Source organism: Coregonus lavaretus, assembly GCF_964263955.1.
Source record: "Coregonus lavaretus genome assembly, chromosome: 25".
Lineage (NCBI taxonomy): Eukaryota > Metazoa > Chordata > Actinopteri > Salmoniformes > Salmonidae > Coregonus > Coregonus lavaretus.
This window is the reverse complement of record NC_140012.1, coordinates 1,266,764-1,288,893: the sequence shown is the minus strand read 5'-3', so window position 1 is coordinate 1,288,893 and position 22,130 is coordinate 1,266,764. Positions and strand designations below refer to the sequence as shown.

The 22,130-nt window shown below is 41.4% G+C and overlaps 1 protein-coding gene across 1 annotated transcript in view; it reads left to right on the top strand.

Annotated features, from left to right (window-relative positions):
- The window catches only part of ablim1b (actin binding LIM protein 1b), a gene marked incomplete at both ends in the record, with an annotated part of 155,847 nt that overhangs the window by 22,578 nt on the left and 111,139 nt on the right, over window positions 1-22,130 (top strand). Inside the window, one exon of the mRNA XM_084141432.1 lies at window positions 4,570-4,704. Coding sequence (XP_083997558.1) covers window positions 4,570-4,704 — 135 coding nt within the window. The remainder of the gene's footprint in view (window positions 1-4,569; window positions 4,705-22,130) is intronic.

Sequence of the window (22,130 nt, the reverse complement as noted above, 5' to 3'; positions counted from 1 at the left end):
ATAGTCCACCTGTGTGCAATCTAAGTGTCACATGATCTGTCACAAGATCTCAGTATATATACACCCGTTCTGAAAGGCCCCAGAGTCTGCAACACCAATAAGCAAGGGGCACCACCAAGCAAGCGGCACCATGAATACCAAGGAGCTCTCTAAACAGGTCAGGGACAAAGTTGTGGAGAAGTACAGATCAGGGTTGGGTTATAAAACAATATCCGAAACTTTGAACATCCCACGGAGCACCATTAAATCCATTCTAAAAAAATTGAAAGAATATGGCACCACAACAACCCTGCCAAGAGAGGGCCGCCCACCAAAACTCATGGACCAGGCAAGGACAGCATTAATCAGAGAGGCAACAAAGAGACCATAGATAACCCTGAAGGAGCTGCAAAATTCCACAGCGGAGATTGGAGTATCTGTCCATAGGACCACTTTAAGCCATACACTCCACAGAGCTGGGCTTTACGGTAGAGTGGCCAGAAAAAAGCCATTACTTAAAGAAAAAAATAAGCAAACACGTTTGGTGTTCGCCAAAAGGCATGTGGGAGACTCCCCAAACATATGGAAGAAGGTACTCTGGTCAGATGAGACTAAAATTGAGCTTTTTGGCCATCAAGTAAAATGCTATCTGGCGCAAACCCAACACCTCTCATCACCCCGAGAACACCATCCCCACAGTGAAGCATGGTGGTGGCAGCATCATGCTGTGGGAATGTTTTTCATCGGCAGGGACTGGGAAACTGGTCAGAATTGAAGGAATGATGGATGGCACTAAATACAGGGAATTTCTTGAGGGAAACCTGTTTCAGTCTTCCAGAGATTTGAGACAGGGACGGAGGTTCACCTTCCAGCAGGACAATGACAATGAAGCATTCTGCTAAAGCAACACTCGAGTGGTTTAAGGGGAAACATTTAAATGTCTAGGAATGGCCTAGTGAAAGCCCAGATCTCAATCCAATTGAGAATCTGTGGTATGACTTAAAGATTGCTGTACACCAGCGGAACCCATCCAACTTGAAGGAGCTGGATCAGTTTTGCCTTGAAGAATGGGCAAAAATCCCAGTGGCTAGATGTGCCAAGCTTATAGAGACATACCCCTAGAGACTTGCAGCTGTAATTGTTGCAGAAGTTGTCTCTACAAAGTATTAACTTTGGGGGGGGGTGAATAGTTATGCATGCTCAAGTTTTCTGTTTTTTTGTCTTATTTCTTGTTTGTTTCACAATAAAAAAATATTTTGCATGTTCAAAGTGGTAGGCATGTTGTGTAAATCAAATGATACAAACCCCCCCAAAATCAATTTTAATTTCAGGTTGTAAGGCAACAAAATAGGGAAAATGCCAAAGGGGGGTGAATACTTTCGCAAGCCACTGTAACAAAAAGACTGAACGACTGACAACCGAACTGATAGAACGAACGACCAGCCAGCTTGGGTAGCAACCCTAGATTTGTGTCGGGACTATATCTTGTGGAAGGATGAAGTAGTATGAATAAATTAATCAAAATTAAGTTTTTAATGAAAATATGTCAATCATTACTTGAATATGTTGGTAACCCATTGTATAAAAGGGATAATGCCCTTGAAGCCGGGGTTTGGAGGATATATTGGCACGGTTTGCTGGACCTCAACTACGTCTCGAATCTAACAACACCTCTGCCAATATATCCTCCAAACACCGGCTTCAAGGGCATTATCACTTAATTACTGCACACATTTGTGACAGTTCTGGGACATTTCTTATATCAGGAGTCCTACTAGTCCTACATTTCAACATTGTTGTTCATATTCGAAAACTTATGAAATATGTTTTGTGTGTTGGTGGGTGTATGGATGACTTTTAGATAAAATCTCAGCACTCAAGCCATTGGTAGTGAGATTCTATGTGCACATCAAATTTGAGATTAGAATTTGAAAACCCACAGTGTTAAATGTAACACTTTCTTTGTGTGTATATGTGACCCATAGAAATAGTGTTAAACTAACACTTTTCAAATTGTTGACAAACTAACACCCTGTGGGTCCCTAACACCGTGGGTGTTGCAAATACTGAACACTTAGTAGTGTCACAGTAATTTTTGGGGGTGTTGTTTTAACATTGTAGGTAGAGCCGTATTTGCATATTTTCCAGCATGCCTTTCAAGTGAATGTTAGAGATACCCACCCATGACTGTTTTTGTAGTGACAGAGAAATGGTTTTTGCAGTCAAAAGCTTCAAGTTCTAAAACTTTTATCAAATGACTGTGTAAGTCCATGTTTTTGAATTAAATGTAAACCATTTATGACTATATATTAAACATGTCATAAGACCTTCAGTTATGGCATAGTTTTCTCCTAACATTTTGGTCTGATGATCCTGGTTCTTGGGCCATATCAGATCTACAAGTCACAATATGCTGGCTTGTCGTGATGTGCAGTTCGTGAACAATTAGTTTGTTTTAACAACTCTTTTTGCTGACTCAAAGGTCATGATTTGTGTTTTTGAGTGACTCGTTCATTTTAGACGTTAGTTTGACCTACAGGCTGCAATGAATTCTACAGCAGGATTATTATGCGCTCCTCCGGTGACTCCGGATACGTGCACCAACCAACAACTGTCTGTCATATAAGCGCACAGGCAAAATAGATCATGCTGCAGGCAGCATTGAGAATAAAAATACGTTTAGAACTGATAATTGATTGCATGGTGCCAGAATAAATGCAATTCATTGTTAATTAATGTTATGATGGACACAGCTTTGTGGAACCAAAATATACACAGACTCTGTCCAGCAAATACAAACTCAAGAACGAATCGTTTGGGGTGCTGCAGTTCGCAAACAATATTGTGCTTATCACCCTCACGGCAGTCAAGCAATGCATTCCGCCAAGAGTCGTTCTTAATCTATTGTCCAGTTGCGACCATAACTAGACCTAATTTCAAATGTACCAAGAAATAATATTATTTGTATGCCAAGTAATCAGCAAATGTACATTGTTTAAAGCAGTCTCAGTCACAAATGAAAGCTCCGATAAGCCCCTCATAGTGAATGACATGTGAACGAAAGACTTGTAGAATCATGACTATGTTGAGTTTTCAGTTCATTGTTCACTGGTAGTGGGTCCTGCAGTTTATTGTTCGCTGAGGATGGTGCGTGTCCTGCTCGACTTTGTTTTTTTATGCCTATTTTTGCATTAATTATTACTTTGTTTGCTCAGAATGTTCGTGCAATATTTTCTACGACCAACAAACACTTCTGGATCATGAATCGGAAGCTCCACAAATCTCTCAGCCTCCCAGATCTGGAACATTACATTAGTTACTTTGTTCCCCGCACAGCGGATTTACCTGTTGCTCTTGGCTGAGATGACCTAAGGCAACTCCGGTGATGAAGAAGAAGAGGGCGGCAGGTAGCTTAGTGGTTAAGAGCGTTGTGCCAGTAACCGAAAGGTCGCAGGTTCTAATCCCCGAGCCGACTAGGTGAAAAATCAGTCGCTGTGCCATTGAGCAAGACACTTAACCCTAATTGCTCCTGTAAGTCGCTCTGGATAAGAGTGTCTGCTAAATTACTATAATGTAATAAATTGTGCCTTCCTGTATTATACTTATGCTAAAATGTTATTCTATTCTACTGAGCCAAATGTAATTTATGTTCATATTCTTATATTTTATTATTTCTTATTGTTGTTGCATTGTCAAGAACGAACCTGCAAGTACACCTTTTGTTAGACAATGTATACATTTACATTTACATTTACGTCATTTAGCAGACGCTCTTATCCAGAGCGACTTACAGTTAGCGCATACATTATTTTATCGAACCCACAGCCCTGGCGTATACCATGCGTATCTTGTACATACAGTTAATAAAACATGAAACTTGAGTCGAAAGAGTTTAGTCAGTAAAAAGAGCCGAATTTCCCATCACTACTGGCTTATATAGTGATTTGTAATTCCTATTGGAATTCAGCCAGATGAAGGATATTCAACAATTTGAACTTTTTCTCACCCACAACCTGCATTCAGAATGATTGCTATGGTAAAGTACTAGCTAATGAAGACTACCTAAACCATCTAAACTGGAACAACCATCTCAGTAACGGGTGCAATAAGTCAATCACTTACAGATTGGATTAGTTTAGAAAGATGCAAGATATTTATCTGTGTATAGGAAAATATTAATTAATCAATCAATGTGCATGCAGAAAAATATTCAAAAAATCAACCTCTAACAAAGCATGCTGGGAAATATGATAATGTGGCCCCTCCCAAAAAAAAATCACCTTGAGAGCGTCAACAGAAATGAACTCAACACAGTCGAGTAACAACAACACCATGCGGTGTTGATTCCATTGTGATTGAAATAAAACTTCACTTATCACTGCAGTTGGTGTCAATTTCAATCCTACTGGTGTTAACCCTACTAGAATCAACACTCAGATATAACACTCTTTAACTCTTTAACACACTTTTTACCTCAACACTTTTAACACCCGCAAATTTGCTGTGTCTACACGAACCACATGTTTTGAACACAGTGGTTTAAATACTTTTTAGGTGGCCGTGCTCATGCCTGTCTGTTCTCTCCTCCAGTGGCCCATGTTCAGGACCCCCACCACCCTGCAGAGAAGCTTTGCATCCAGTGCTACAAATGTGAGGAGCCATGCAAGGGAGAGGTGCTGTTGGTCCAGTCCAAGCACTTCCACATCAAGTGCTTTACCTGCACGGGTGAGTATGTATGTACAGCGCATTCGGAAAGTATTCAGACCCCTTGACTTTTTCCACATTTTGTTACATTACAGCCTTATTCTAGAATTGATTAAATTGTTAGTTTTTTCCTACACACAATACCCCATAATGACAAAGCAAAAACAGATTTTTTGACATTTTGCACCCAAAAAATGGAAAAAATGGAAATATCACATTTACATACAGTGGGAAAAAAAGTATTTAGTCAGCCACCAATTGTGCAAGTTCTCCCACTTAAAAAGATGAGAGAGGCCTGTAATTTTCATCATAGATACACGTCAACTATGACAGACAAAATGAGATTTTTATTTCAAGAAAATCACATTGTAGGATTTTTTATGAATTTATTTGCAAATTATGGTGGAAAATAAGTATTTGGTCAATAACAAAAGTTTCTCAATACTTTGTTATATACCCTTTGTTGGCAATGACACAGGTCAAACGTTTTCTGTATGTCTTCACAAGGTTTTCACACACTGTTGCTGGTATTTTGGCCCATTCCTCCATGCAGATCTCCTCTAGAGCAGTGATGTTTTGGGGCTGTCGCTGGGCAACATGGACTTTCAACTCCCTCCAAACATTTTCTATGGGGTTGAGATCTGGAGACTGGCTAGGCCACTCCAGGACCTTGAAATGCTTCTTACGAAGCCACTCCTTCGTTGCCCGGGCGGTGTGTTTGGGATCATTGTCATGCTGAAAGACCCAGCCACGTTTCATCTTCAATGCCCTTGCTGATGGAAGGAGATTTTCACTCAAAATCTCACGATACATGGCCCCATTTATTCTTTCCTTTACACGGATCAGTCGTCCTGGTCCCTTTGCAGAAAAACAGCCCCAAAGCATGATGTTTCCACCCCCATGCTTCACAGTAGGTATGGTGTTCTTTGGATGCAACTCAGCATTCTTTGTCCTCCAAACACGACGAGTTGAGTTTTTACCAAAAAGTTATATTTTGGTTTCATCTGACCATATGACATTCTCTCAATCCTCTTCTGGATCATCCAAATGCACTCTAGCAAACTTCAGACGGGCCTGGACATGTACTGGTTTAAGCAGGGGGACACGTCTGCCACTGCAGGATTTGAGTCCCTGGCGGCGTAGTGTGTTACTGATGGTAGGCTTTGTTACTTTGGTCCCAGCTCTCTGCAGGTCATTCACTAGGTCCCCCCGTGTGGTTCTGGGATTTTTGCTCACCGTTCTTGTGATCATTTTGACCCCACGGGGTGAGATCTTGCGTGGAGCCCCAGATCGAGGGAGATTATCAGTGGTCTTGTATGTCTTCCATTTCCTAATAATTGCTCCCACAGTTGATTTCTTCAAACCAAGCTGCTTACCTATTGCAGATTCAGTCTTCCCAGCCTGGTGCAGGTCTACAATTTTGTTTCTGGTGTCCTTTGACAGCTCTTTGGTCTTGGCCATAGTGGAGTTTGGAGTGTGACTATTTGAGGTTGTGGACAGGTGTCTTTTATACTGATAACAAGTTCAAACAGGTGCCATTAATACAGGTAACGAGTGGAGGACAGAGGAGCCTCTTAAAGAAGAAGTTACAGGTCTGTGAGAGCCAGAAATCTTGCTTGTTTGTAGGTGACCAAATACTTATTTTCCACCATAATTTGCAAATAAATTCATAAAAAATCGTACAATGTGATTTTCTGGAAAAAAAAATCTCAATTTGTCTGTCATAGTTGACATGTACCTATGATGAAAATTACAGGCCTCTCTCATCTTTTTAAGTGGGAGAACTTGCACAATTGGTGGCTGACTAAATACTTTTTTTCCCCACTGTAAGTAAATTACAGTTTCGTGTCTTCTTGGGCGTGATGCTACAAGCTTTGCACACCTGTATTTGGGGAGTTTCTCCCATTCTTCTCTGCAGATCCTCTCAAGCTCTGTCAGGTTGGTGGGGAGCGTTGCTGCACAGCTATTTTCAGGTCTCTCCGGAGATGTTCGATCAGGTTCAAGTCCAGGCTCTGGCTGGGCCACTCAAGGGCATTCAGAGACTTGTCCCGAAGCCACTCCTCCATTGTCTTCGCTTTGTGCTTAGGGTCGTTGTCCTGTTGGAAGGTGAACCTTCGCCCCAGTCTGAGGTCCTGAGAGCTCTGGAGCAGGTTTTCATCAAGGATCTCTCTGTACTTTGCTCCGTTCAGCTTTCCCTCAATCCTGACTAGTCTCCCAGTCCCTGCCGCTGACAAACATCCCCACAGCATGATGCTGCCACCACCATGTTTCACCATAGGGATGGTGCCAGGTTTCCTCTTAACGTCAACAGTGAAGAGGCAACTCCGGGATGCTGACCTTCTAGGCAGAGTTGCAAAGAAAAAGCCATATCTCAGACTGGCCAATTAAAAGAAAAGATTAAGATGGGCAGTCTGAGATATGGCTTTTTCTTTGCAACTCTGCCTAGAAGGTCAGCATCCCGAAGTCGCCTCTTCACTTTTGATGTTGAGACTGGTGTTTTACAACATTAACGATGTCTACACTGTATTTCTGATCAATTTGATGCTATTTTAATGGACAAAAAAAATTGCTTTTCTTTCGAAAACAAGGACATTTCTAAGTGACCCAAAACTTTTGAACAGTAGTGTATGTAAATAAGGTATTTCTGTTTTGAATTTTTAATACATGTGCAAACATTTCTAAAAGCCTGTTTTCGCTTTGTCATAATGGGGTATTGTGTGTAGATTGCTGAGGAATGTATTTTATTTAATCCATTTTAGAATAAGGCTGTAACGTATCAAAATGTGGAAAAATTCAAGGGGTCTGAATACTTTCCGAATGCACTGTGTGTGTGTGTGTGTGAGTGCGCGCTCTCGCACGTTTGTCTGTGCTCACACATATGTGTGCGTCTGTCCCTGGACCCGAATCTCACTTTTATTCCCAGTCGCTTTTCCTTGTCAACTTTGAGGAGTTTGCGGTGTATGCTCTGTGGTCCAATACACAGGGAAGTCTTTAGAAAAGGTAGGATGTGGCGGATGTTTGGAACCCCTGCAATTTTCATCACTTAGTGGTTACCATCTTATGTGAGTAGTGTGACCTTGGATGATTTGTTGAATGGTAATGAATTGCTTTTACATGGCACCTTTCACTTGGTCTCAAAGGGTATACATGTCCCTTAAGCTGCTGTTTATTTGCATGGTTAAGTTGCTTACTGTAGCTTTAAAAGAGGGTTTGAGATACGCCACATGCTATTCCCACCTGGAAGCGGGAACTATGGAATTTTCATTCCAAATGATCCCAGTTACTATTTGTTTTATAATATATTTTTATTCACAGAAAATGGAAGACAAAACATTCAGAAATTGTAATCCCACAGTGACATTATTGCCCCTAGAGCCACGGTTAACTCTAGAGTACTTCTTGTTAGTTTGTTTTGTGGGCTGAGAGAGGAGATAGAAGGAAAGGCTAACACAAATTAATTAAATATATCATGTTTTTTTTAACTAATAATAATCAAAGTAATATAAATTCAGCAGTTCAGTCAATTGTCAATCAATAGTATGATACAAGATTAAATGTTCACTATAATAATAATTTGTCTTGCGCTAACAGCAGTAAACCTACACACAGTAGCGGCATCAAACAATGCAACTCCGACATTGCCACTCTGACATTTTTCATCCTAATATTTATAAATGTATATTATTCTTAATTCAATTTTTTTACGTTTAGATTTGTGTGTATTGTTGTGAATCGTAAGATACTACTGTACTGTTGGAGCTAGGAACACAAGCAGTTCGCTACACCCGCAACAACATCTGCTAAATATGTGTATGTGAGCAATAGAATTTCATTTGATTTGAAACACCTTTACTAATGACTGACACGCATAACTAGCTCCCCAGCTTGTAATGAAAACTTCCTCAATATACTTACAAGTCAAACAGATCTTCAGCGTCCAAAATAATAATAATTCTACTCCTCCCTTTTGAGGCTACTATGGAAACGCGAATTACGCGCTAATCACACTCCACCGTCTTCACTAATTTCGAAGCGATTGAGTTGAGTTTCTCCAACCTCTATCGAGTCAACTAATTTCAAAGCGATAGGCTGTGGTCAGAACATGTCAAAACAGAACACCCCGAATTTAGACAATAAGCAAATGTCAATTTGAGGTAACAAGACGCTTGTCAATCTTGGACAATGTTCACTTTTGGTTCAGTCACTTAGCAACGCTCAGCATCAAAAAAGTCCAAGTCAGGAAGCAGTGTAGCTAGCACACAGGCTCACCTCCATGCTCTTGACCTCTTCTTCAGCTTTAGCAGGGTTACAAAGATGGTGTAGCAGACGATGCTGATGATGGTGCCACCTAAACAGCCTTTCTCTTCTTCAATCAACTGTTGCACTAACATGGTCATTAGACCACGTTCACCAGCAATGAGGCCTCTCCTTACAGCTTATGTGGTATCTTAGATGGTTCTGTGGTTTCACAGGATCTTGACAGATATAAGAGGATATTTGCCTGTGATAGATCAGCATTTGGTCTGCAACTCATTCACTTCTCTGGTATCCATGGAAAATACAATTAGTATTAGACTAAGACCATTACTCAATCTGCCTTTATACTAACAAAACCTTGTCTTGCTCTACAAATCTTCCACACTGCTTACAAAAAAGAGCTCAGTGCTTGTCTTGTTGAATGTCTAATATTGAATAAATGCCAAATACAATGCACCCGTGCGTCAATTTAAGTAACATAATACAAAAATCCCCATCAAAATCTGTCAGTTTAAGCTAGAAATATCTATTTTTGCATGGGCTGCGTCTCAATCCACCACATCCGCCTTCCACATCTGCGGTGGTATGTGGCCGAGCAACAGCGGTGTTTGTCAGACCATGAGACATCCCGAAAATCGGTCTTCTCACGAAAACGTCAGTAGCGTCCGAACGGCTAATATTACGAACTCTCACGAACACGACGGTGTCCTCCGTTTTGCTCTACATCCCCCGCAAGTGACACGGGACTTGTCTGAAGGGAACCCATTCAAATGAATGGAAGTACAGTGAGGGAAAAAAGTATTTGATCCCCTGCTGATTTTATGCGTTTGGCCACTGACAAAGACATGATCAGTCAATAATTTTAATGGTAGGTTTATTTGAACAGTGAGACACAGAATAACAACAACAAAATCCAGAAAAACGCATGTCAAAACTGTTATAAATTGATTTGCATTTTAATGAGGGAAATAAGTATTTGACCCCTCTGCAAAACATGACTTAGTACTTGGTGGCAAAACCCTTGTTGGCAATCACAGAGGTCAGACGTTTCTTGTAGTTGGCCACCAGGTTTGCACACATCTCAGGAGGGATTCAGTCCCACTCCTCTTTGCAGATCTTCTCCAAGTCATTAAGGTTTCGAGGCTGACATTTGGCAACTCGAACCTTCAGCTCCCTCCACAGATTTTCTATGGGATTAAGGTCTGGAGACTGGCTAGGCCACTCCAGGACCTTAATGTGCTTCTTCTTGAGCCACTCCTTTGTTGCCTTGGCCGTGTGTTTTGGGTCATTGTCATGCTGGAATACCCATCCACAACCCATTTTCAATGCCCTGGCTGAGGGAAGGAGGTTCTCACCCAAGATTTGACGGTATATGGCCCCGTCCATCGTCCCTTTGATGCGGTGAAGTTGTCCTGTCCCCTTAGCAGAAAAACACCCCCAAAGCATAATGTTTCCATCCCATGTTTGACGGTGGGGGTGGTGTTCTTGGGGTCATAGGCAGAATTCCTCCTCCTCCAAACACGGCGAGTTGAGTTGATGCCAAAGAGCTCGACTTTGGTCTCATCTGACCACAACACTTTCACCCAGTTCTCCTCTGAATCATTCAGATATTTATTGGCAAACTTCAGACGGGCCTGTATATGTGCTTTCTTGAGCAGGGGGACCTTGCGGGCGCTGCAGGATTTCAGTCCTTCACGGTGTAGTGTGTTACCAATTGTTTTCTTGGTGACTATGGTCCCAGCTGCCTTGAGATCATTGACAAGATCCTCCTGTGTAGTTCTGGGCTGATTCCTCACCGTTCTCATTATCATTGCAACTCCACGAGGTGAAATCTTGCATGGAGCCCCAGGCAGAGGGAGATTGACAGTTATTTTGTGTTTCTTCCATTTGCGAATAATCGCACCAACTGTTGTCACCTTCTCACCAAGCTGCTTGGCGATGGTCTTGTAGCCCATTCCAGCCTTGTGTAGGTCTACAATCTTGTCCCTGACATCCTTGGAGAGCTATTTGGTCTTGGCCATGGTGGAGAGTTTGGAATCTGATTGATTGATTGCTTCTGTGGACAGGTGTCTTTTATACAGGTAACAAGCTGAGATTAGGAACACTCCCTTTAAGAGTGTGCTCCTAATCTCAGCTCGTTACCTGTATAAAAGACACCTGGCAGCCAGAAATCTTTCTGATTGAGAGGGGGTCAAATACTTATTTCCCTCATTAAAATGCAAATCAATTTATAACATTTTTGACATGCGTTTTTCTGGATTTTGTTGTTGTTATTCTGTTGTTCAAATAAACCTACCATTAAAATTATAGACTGATCATTTCTTTGTCAGTGGGCAAACGTACAAAATCAGCAGGGGATCAAATACTTTTTTCCCTCACTGTATGTGGTTATCGTGACCAATTAATTAAAAATATATTGGTGACAGATTGGAGTGGCAGCTAGTCTTAAACCGTAAAGGTCATGAACGTTCAATCTGATTACCGTGTAAAATAGCCTTTTAAATCACCAATAATACTGTTTCCTGATCAAAATTTGAGAACAGTCTATTCTTGTTGCTGACCTTCTATGCAAAGTTGCAAAGAAAAAGCCATATCTCAGACTGGCCAATAAAAATAAAAGATTAAGATGGGCAGACTGAGATATGGCTTTTTCTTTGCAACTCTGCCTAGAAGGTCAGCATCCCGGTGTCGCCTCTTCACTGTTGATGTTGAGACTGGTGTTTTGCGGGTACTATTTAATGAAGCTGCCAGTTGAGGACCCGTGAGGCATCTGTTTCTCAAACTAGACACACTAATGTATTTGTCCTCTTGCTCAGTTGTGCACCGGGGCCTCCCACTCCTGTTTCGATTCTGGTTAGAGCCAGTTTGCGATGTTCTGTGAAGGGAGTAGTACACAGCATTGTATGAGATCTTCAGTTTTTTGGCAATTTCTCGCATGGAATAGCCTTCATTTATCAGAACAAGAATAGACTGACGAGTTTCAGAAGAAAGTTCTTTGTTTCTGGCCATTTTGAGCCTGTAATCGAACCCACAATTGCCGATGCTCCAGATACTCAACTAGTCTCAAGAAGGCCAGTTTTATTGCTTCTTTAATCAGCACAACAGTTTTCAGCTGTGCTAACATAATTTCAAAAGGTTTTTCTAATGATCAATTAACCTTTAAAAATGATAAACTTGGATTAGCAAACACAACGTGCCATTGGAACACAAGACAGATGGTTGCTGATAATGGGCCTCTGTACGCCTAAAAATCAGCCGCTTCCAGCTAAATAGCCATTTACAACATTAACAATGTCTACACTGTATTTCTGATCAATTTGATGTTATTTTAATGGACAAAAAAAAATCTTTCCAAAACAAGGACATTTCTAAGTGACCCCAAACTTTTGAACGGTAATGTATATATATACACACTGAGTGTACAAAACATTAAGAAAACCTTCCTAATATTGATGTGGCTATGCCAAATGGCTGTGGGCTACACTAGTTAATTTAGCAGACAAGATTTGCTTATAACTCCGTGGCATTACTTTATATTATTTAATAGTATGAAGAACACAATTGAACAAAGCTGAATCAAATATAAATATTTTCTCCAAACGATTTGAGGGAGTGCGCACAAAGAAATAGGTACTCCTACATGCTTAATTTAGAGTTATTAATGTAACTTTAGTAGTTCTACAAACATTGGCCTATATGTTTAGATTTTTAATACATTGTTTTTAGTCCCCTGTAGCTCAGTTGGTAGAGCATGGCGCTTGCAACGCCAGGGTTGTGGGTACGTTTCCCACGAGGGGCCAGTATGAAAATGTATGCACTCACTAACTGTAAGTCGCTCTGGATATGTAAATGTAAATGTAAAATGTAAGGGTGCATGATGAGACTCTAATGATGATTAGAAAAAAGTAGCTTAAAAGACATGAGCTCTGCTTTGTTTTTTGTGCAGGCTGTACACACTCATAGCCTCTCATTCACAATTTGACAACCCCTTGATAATGCCTCGAATTTCACGGCGGCATCCCCTTTGTGGCCGTTATGCGGCCTAAAAAAATCCATGCCTTTTGCGGCCTGGAGTGATGCGTTGTGCCCTTCTCCCTGAGTGTGCTGCGCAATCCAAAACTGCCTCTCACTCACATGGCTCTCCGTCATGTGATCGGGTCTTTCTCACAGGCTACAAGTGAAGGCAGACACATCGGGGACACAACTGCACGCGTCCTTATCCAATTCCGAGGTGCATATTGAAGATATTGGAAGAACTGTCCACATTTACTTTTCGTCAGCCAACAAGATGAGTAGGCCTAACGAACAGCAAAAGCACTAGCCTATGTCAATCTATTATCCCGCATAGTACAAAAGTTGACCTATTCTATTCTGTGTGAGAAAAAAATATTCCAAGCATAGTCTGGGACAGTTGTGGGATGCGGTAGATCCCAAATTAATGCAACCACCAGCATCAAAAAACCTTTAGCTTAAACTATTAGGCTATTTAAATAAACTATTAGGCTATTTCTTCACATTATAAGTGCAGCAATGCATACATGGTAGTAGTCTATAAGTGCAAATGTTCCATTAGCGGAAAACACCATTATCAAAAGTGACCGCAAATGCAATTATGCATGTAATGCTTTTATTATAAAGGTGCATTTTTATGGTGAAAATGATCTTCCCCAAACTTGAAACTCACGCGCTGCTTATATGTGCCAGTTAGGCTCTACACCCGTTGTAAAGCAGATTAATGTGTTTAATTTTAAGAAGTTATTTGGCCACTTTAGTTGTGATACAAACCTTATCAAAACATATAGGCCTATGGGCTAGGCTACATGAGGTGAGCGACTATGATTAGAAAAAGTCTTATTCTAAAATTGATTAAATAATTTTTCCCGGGGCCTCCCGAGTGGCGCAGCGGTCTAAGGCACTGCTAGAGGCATCACTACAGACCCGGGTTCGATCCCGGACTGTATCACAACCGGCTGTGATCAGGAGTCCCATTGGGCGGCGCACAATTGGCCCGGCGTCGTCCGGGTTAGGGGAGGGTTTGGAGTGGGGGCTTTACTTGGCTCATTGCTCTCTAGCAACTCCTTGTGGTGAGCCGGGCGCCTGCAGGCTGTCCTCGGCCATCAGTTGAACGGTCTATCCTCAGACACATAGGTGTGGCTGGCAGGCGGGTGTTAAGAAGCGTGGTTTGGCGGGTAATGTTTCGGAGGACACGACTCGACCTTCACCTCCCAAGCCCGTTGGGGAGTTGCAGCAATGAGACAAGATCGAAAAAGGGGCTAAAATACCCCACAATGACAAAGTGAAAACAGGTTTGTAGAAATTTTTGCAAATGTATTACAATAAAACAAACAGGAATACCTAATTTACCTAAGTATTCAGACCCTTTGATATAAGAGTCAAAATTGAGCTCAGGTGCATCCTGTTTCCATTGATCATCCTTGAGATGTTTCTACAACTTGATTGGATTCCACCTGTGGTAAATTCAATTAATTGGACATGATTTGGAAAGGCACACACCTACAGTGCATTCAGAAAGTATTCAGACCCCTTGACCCCTCATTAATCTACACACAATACCCCATAATGACAAAGCAAAAACTGGTTTTTAGAATAAAAAGAAAAAAAATGAAAGAAATATCACATTTACATAAGTATTCAGACCCTTTACTCAGTACTTTGTTGAATCACCTTTGGCAGCGATTACAGCCTCGAGTCTTCTTGGGTATGACGCTACAAGCTTGACACACCTGTATTTGGGGAGTTTCTCCCATTCTTCTCTGCAGATCATCTGAAACTCTGTCAGGTTGGATGGGGAGCGTCGCTGCTGAGCTATTTTCAGGTCTCTCCAGAGATGTTCGATCGGGTTCAAGTCTGGGCACTAGCTGGGCCACTCAAGGACATTCAGAGACTTTTCCCGAAGCCACTCCTCCATTGTCTTGGCTGTGTGCTTAGGGTCGTTGTCCAGTTAGAAGGTGAACCTTCGCCCCAATCTGAGGTCCTGAGCCCTCTGGAGCAGGTTTTCATCAAGGATCTCTCTGTACTGTGCTCCGTTCATCTTTCCCTCAATCCTGACTAGTCTCCTTGTCCCTGCCACTGAAAAACATCCCCACAGCATGATGCTGCCACCACCATGCTTCACCGTAGGGATGGTGCCAGGTTTCCTCCAGACGAGATGCTCGGCATTCAGGCCAAAGAGTTCAATCTTGGTGTAATTTGACTGGAGAATCTTGTTTCTCATTGCCTGAGAGTCTTTAGGTGCCTTTTGGCAAACTCCAAGCGGGCTGTCATGTGTCTTTTACTGAGGAGTGGCTTCCTTCTGGCCACTTTCCAATAAAGGCCTGATTGGTGGAGTGCTGCAGAGATGGTTGTACTTCTGGAAGGTTCTCCCAACTCCACAGAGGAACTCTACAGTAGAGCTCTGTTAGAGTGACCATCGGGTTATTGGTCACCTCCATGACCAAGGCCCTTCTCCCCCGATTGTGCAGTTTGGCCAGGCGGCCAGCTTTAGAAAGATTTGCCAAAAAAATCTAAAAACATGTTTTTGCTTCGTCATTATGGGGTATTGTGTGTAGATTGCTGAGGAATTTATATTATTTAATCCATTTTAGAATAAGGCTGTAACGAAACAACATTTTGAAAAAGTCAAGGGGTCTGAATACTTTCCGAAGTCATAGACATATAGACATATATATATATATTTCACTGTTACCTGCTGCTGCTGACTCTCAGGCAGTGAGCAAGCTGTAACTGAAGGATTGAGTGAGTGAATGGTGGAGAGGGGGAGGGCCGGTGGGGTGTGTTTGAGTTGAGAGCACTGGTTGAGAGAATCCTGCAGCAGAGGCAGCTGAGTCACGGGGACAGAGCAGCACGTGCGTACGTTGTGACAACTTTTTACCAGTTGTAGGTGGGCTATTTAGATTGGTCATTATGGAGACACCCATTTTCCATAAAACATATCAATGCGCTAGAACTGATATAACGGTGACAAAGCATTGGAAAAGGACTTTAGGCGCATTAGAGCGCTTTAGATAAATTCGCTCAGAGGTGGTTTCAAGTAAACTGCATTCTAATGTCGACTTTTCTTATGGAAAACAGTATAAAGCGAAGGGTTGTACTCATGCTCAGGGTCTGGAGCACTGTGCGAGTGAAATGGAAGTTATGGAACTCCCTCGCATGCTTGTGTTATGGGAAGAAGTCCACAATGAAAATGACATTAAACGTGGAGAATGATAGGCTACATTTGCATCTGTTGGCCATCAAGTAGCCTATTAATTTATATGCCATTGCAGGCTACTGTAGCCTACCATTTGATACAATAAATGTATATGGAAATGACGATATCACTGGAGTCATTGCAAATCCATTTGTGCCACTTGTATAGCCTACCTGGAGCTGGCAAACATATTTAATAAATAGCCTATAACTCAGTTGGTTGTTTTAGCCTTGTTTTATTATGCAATTATTAATGGTCATGTTTAGTTAATTAAATTGGAAGTTATCAGTTGTGATCATGGTCACAGCTCTATCGCAAATGTATCATTCTCCACATTTAATGAAATAATATGTTGACCTATCCGGGGTTATAGGCTACCTGCATCTAGCTCAGCAAACCATGGTAAAATTGATTTGCAATTATAAACCCAGATTTTAGTTAGTAGCCTATGCCTATTGAAATAAGAAGTCAATCTCGCAAATAGGCCATTTATAACGGTTTGTAGTCTTAACATCTGGCACATAATAATGGCACAATTGCCAGAAACAATTGCCTAACATTAGTTTTTTGAAGTTCGTCCACGTGTTTCTTGCACAGAGATTTCGAGATCGTCTGTCCAACTTTCATCACTCAAACTCTCCTGTCGGATGTATCTTTAGTTATGCACATGCGCAAACAGGATTTATTTACAATTATAAACTGGGTGTTTTGAGCCCTGAATGCTGATTGTTTTAAAGCCATGGTATATCAGACATGTACCACAGGAATTACAAAAACATACTTTTTACCGTTCTAATTACATTGGTACATATGGTCATATACCTCACCTCCTCAGGCCTTATTGCTTAATCATTGCAATCAAAACAAGTTAAATCGACATCCATTGATGGAAAATGATCTGGAGAGTTTAATAAGGGCGATTTATCTTTTCTCTTGCAACATATTCTTAAACTCGCAATAATTATTATTTTGATGGAAAACCAAATTTTGCTTCTTAGCCTACGTCAATAAAAATGACGTCAATATTCCTTCTTAATTTGCTCAATAACGTTATGGGAAAAGGGTTTATTGGATAAATGTGGCAACTCCTCTCTTGCTGCGGAAACTTCAGGTCTTGTGGCGGGTTTTCAGCTCACTCTATTTAATTCTCCCTCCCCCTCTCTTTCCCTCTCTCTGTCTTCCCCTTCCCACTCTATAACTCTCTCTCCCATCTCTCTCTCTCTCGCTCCCCCTCCCTCTCTGCATTGTCAGTCAGAGCGGCTCTTGGGCTATTTCTGGATCAGTCTCCGGAAGCAATTAAAACTGCCAGAAATAGCTCCAGTCATTCCTCTTTGGAGTGGAGGAGAAGAGAAAGGAGGGTGTGGAAACACACCTCTGTAGAGACTAGCAGTTGGGGTGACAGAGGGATCGAATGACCAGGGCAAGGAGCAGTCACCACCACTCAGCAGCTGTGGCTTTGTTCTAATGAGAGCTGGCAGACCACCTCAAAGGTCAAGTATTTAGTATTTTATTAGGGTCCTCATTAGCTATTGCTAAAGCAGCAGCTACTCTTCCTGGGGTCCACACAAAACATAAAACATAGCATTAACAGTCAAGTACAGCACAAGGAAGGAACTACATAACTTTGAAATAAGAATACATGCTTTCATACTGTACATTTATGCATCATGTACTCATTATAACAGCAATACTGCAGCCCTTCATTTTCCCATATATTGTGATCATTTGCTCTACTGGTACAGTTGCTTTGTCTAAGCAGGTCCTGATATCCTAATCTCACAGTGACCTTGAATCTTGATATCCTAATCTCAAGGGTCAAATTCCCCCTCCCCTATAGCCAGAAATCCTATAGCTTTTCCATAACAATATTATTTGGGTCAACACATGCCATCAGGCAACACAAACAGTTTTCACATCCAATCAATATTTACGTACTGTCGATATTTCAACAGATAATGGACTCATAATGATAACAGCAATGGATTGGATTGGATAGAGCTTTTCCAGGTGCTCAAAGCGTATTATAGGCCAGAAATTATAAGCCAGAAACCTCACCATACATCAGCTATCATAGTGGAGGGGGGAGGAGGTAATAATGCCAAAAGAAAGCTATGCCAATTACATATCTGTGGTATTATTTTAATATTAACAGAGACATCTGGTCAGGTACCGAGATCAGAATTGTTTTGTGATGGAATTGCACATTATTTATTACTTGTTTGTTTCATTGGTATTCATTCAAACAAGCAGCAGAAGGCACCATTTGGTACTGGGATGATACCAAATGTACATACCAATTACCAGAAAGTACCTTGTAAATTCAGTACTGTTTAAATAAAACTTTCATTCTATACAGAGAGTGGGTTACTTCCAGTATAGACTAGTTTATTGTAAATCTGAAAAAATGTTTATCGTGGCTGTTATAGGCCTCAGACCTCCAAAGGAGCCTGTTGATGGATGGTTTTTGACAGACTCTGTCTACATCCCAACTGGCACCCTATTCCCTATCCAGTGCACTGCTTTTGACCAGAGCTCTATTGGTGTTGTGCACTAAATAGGGAATAGGGTGCCATTTGGGACGCATCCTCTGACAGACAGAAGATGAGGAGCGGCCTCATTACACAGAAGCACCTCGAAAGTATGCTGTTGTGACAGCGACTATGATATAGGCTACTAAAGAGTCATGCACCTACTAAAATGCAACATTTATTGGTGATAAAGTTGTTTTCTACCCCGCATTTTGATCATCCCACCTCAAGAGGCCGATATAGCACGTTTTCACACCATGCGTGAACTACTTGCAAAGTGTACATACCATAATCATCTAAAGTAATTATCCAATTAGTCCAAAATAAGTTCCCAACCATGTGGCTTTACTTCAAATTAAATGTCGGCCGACACTCACAGCACCGTTGTCATCAGCAGCCTATGCTTTAATGCACCAAATTATTATGCTCTCAAGGACATTATAAACATAAATAATTCACTACTTGTTCATTGTGTGTTTTTTAGGCAATATTCACAGTTTCTTTCGTTTCATTTGACCCTACTTGTTCAAATCCGACTTCTTTCTGAAAAAGTTGGGTGGTATGTCTGTCTAGTGTGCGCCTTCTATACCTGTTGACATGCTCTGCGCGAGCACCGTCAAGAATCAATTTGTCCCGTAGATGAATAGATGGAAATAAATTAATACAAAAATATTCCATTCATTAGTCTTCCATTATCTCACAGGCAATTAACACCAAATGTTGCCTAAACTGCTTAGTCGTTGAAAAAGTAGCCTAAATGGTTGCGCATATCGTTCAATCCAAAAATAGATTTGATTTTGCATGGTGCGTGTACTGGTCCAGTTCTGTGTTTTCAACATTCATTTTTGAAACCAGGCCAGAAGATAATGGGAGGGTTACTTTCAAACGTACCACTTGTTGGGGATCAAAATTCCTTCTTGCCTTGATAAATTGAAACAAACATTCTGTTCAGACTCATCTGGGTTCTATTACGAGTTCAGTTGATTTATTTATTCAACTAGGCAAGTCAGTTAAGAACAAATTCTTATTTACAATGACAGCCTACACCAATTGTGCACCGCCCTATGGGACTCTCAATCACAGCCAGTTGTGATACAGCCTGGAATCGAACCAGGGGGTCTGTAGTGACACCTCAAGCACTGCGATGCAGTGCCTTAGACCGCTGCGCCACTCGGGAGCCTGATGAAATGTATCCACACATTTACTGTCTGGTCTGTGCTGTTTACTTTCTGTGCCAATGATTGGTATTACTGTATTGACTTTTTTGTAGGTGAGATGATTTCTGGATTTGCGGCTCTCAAACTACTGGATGAGGTCTATTAGGCTCTTGCATGTATAGCAATCAGAGAAAGTTAACCAACAACTTCTCAAAGTCTGTGAAGACCGCAGTATTTGGAGAGATATGCTTCTCCACCTCCACAAAGCGCACGTAAAAGCGCATGTAGCCTACTCTTAATGGTTCCTGTTTCTGTGAATACAGTGATGGGCAAAAATTACAAAATGCAGTTACAAAATACAATTACAAAATACCATAAAGATCAATGTAAACTACAAAATACTTGTATTTTGAAATGTAATTAAAATACATGTATTTAGTATTTTAAAATACAGAAATACATTTGCAATTAGGCGGCCCGAACAGCTACCTTATCTACCTTAGTTGAATGCACTGACTGAAAGTTACTCTGGATAAGAGTGTCTGCTAAATGACCAAAATGTAAATGTATATATGAAAATACAATATGAACTGCAAAGCACACTAGGTATTATTATTGGCCTTGTTTCGGGGTCATGTCTAGATGGGATACAGCTTAACCTAATTCTCCTAACCTGCTACATTAATTCTCCTAAGCTGCTGCGTAAATTCTCCTAAATCTGCTCTGAAAAGTACATTTTGACAAAACGTTGTTTTGGGGCCGGGCTCATTCAAATAATACACAACATTCTTTGCAATTGTCCATTTTTACATTCACATTGATATTTAGTTCATTTAGCAGACCATAGTGCCATCAGACTTCTGACACTCAAGCAGGGTGAGAGGGAGCCACAAAAGGGTGAACCGCTATAAAAAAAATGTAATAGAAAAGTATTTTGTATTTTTAAAATACAAATTACAGCTCTTGAAAGTATCTTGTTACTAAATACATTGGAGTGTAGTTCAGCCCAGTGAAACACAAATGGAAAAATACTCAGAAGTAGTTGAAATACATGTAACAGAAATACTGCCCATCTCTGCTCAGATATAGCTCCTTGCGGGAGAAAGTTGACAACAAATAACTCATCCGCCAATACCTGTGACAGCCCATCTAAAGATTATTCTTTGGACAATCCTATTCAAATCAAATCAAATTTTATTGGTCACATGCGCCGAATACAACAGGTGCAGACATTACAGTGAAATGCTTACTTACAGCCCTTAACCAACAGTGCATTTATTTTTAACAAAAAAAGTAAAAATAAAACAAACAAAAAAGTGTTGAGAAAGAAAGAGCAGAAGTAAAATAAAATAACAGTAGGGAGGCTATATATACAAGGGGGTACCGGTGCAGAGTCAATGTGCGGGGGCACCGGCTAGTTGAGGTAGTTGAAGTAATATGTACATGTGGGTAGAGTTAAAGTGACTATGCATAAATAATTAACAGAGTAGCAGCAGCGTAAAAAGGATGGGGTGGGGGTAGCAGTGCAAATGGTCCGGGTAGCCATGATTAGCTGTTTAGGAATCTTATGGCTTGGGGGTAGAAGCTGTTGAGAAGTCTTTTGGACGTAGACTTGGCACTCCGGTACCGCTTGCCGTGCGGTAGCAGAGAGAACAGTCTATGACTAGGGTGGCTGGAGTCTTTGACAATTTTTAGGGCCTTCCTCTGACACCGGCTGGTATAGAGGTCCTGGATGGCAGGAAGCTTGGCCCCAGTGATGTACTGGGCCGTACGCACTACCCTCTGTAGTGCCTTGCGGTCGGAGGCTAAGCAGTTGCCATACCAGGCGGTGATGCAACCAGTCAGGATGCTCTCGATGGTGCAGCTGTAGCTTTTTTTGAGGATCTGAGGACCCATGCCAAATCTTTTCAGTCTCCTGAGGGGGAATAGGCTTTGTCGTGCCCTCTTCACGACTGTCTTGGTGTGTTTGGACCATGATAGTTCGTTGGTGATGTGGACACCAAGGAACTTGAAGCTCTCAACCTGTTCCACTACAGCCCCGTCGATGAGAATTGGGGCGTGAAGTCCAGGATCCAGTTGCAGAGGGAGGTGTTTAGTCCCACGATCCTTAGCTTAGTGATGAGCTTAGAGGGCACTATGGTGTTGAATGCTGAGCTGTAGTCAATGAATAGCATTCTCACGTAGGTGTTCCTCTTGTCCAGGTGGGAAAGGGCAGTGTGGAGTGCAATAGAGATTGCATCATCTGTGGATCTGTTGGGGCGGTATGCAAATTGGAGTGGTCTAGAGTTTCTGGGA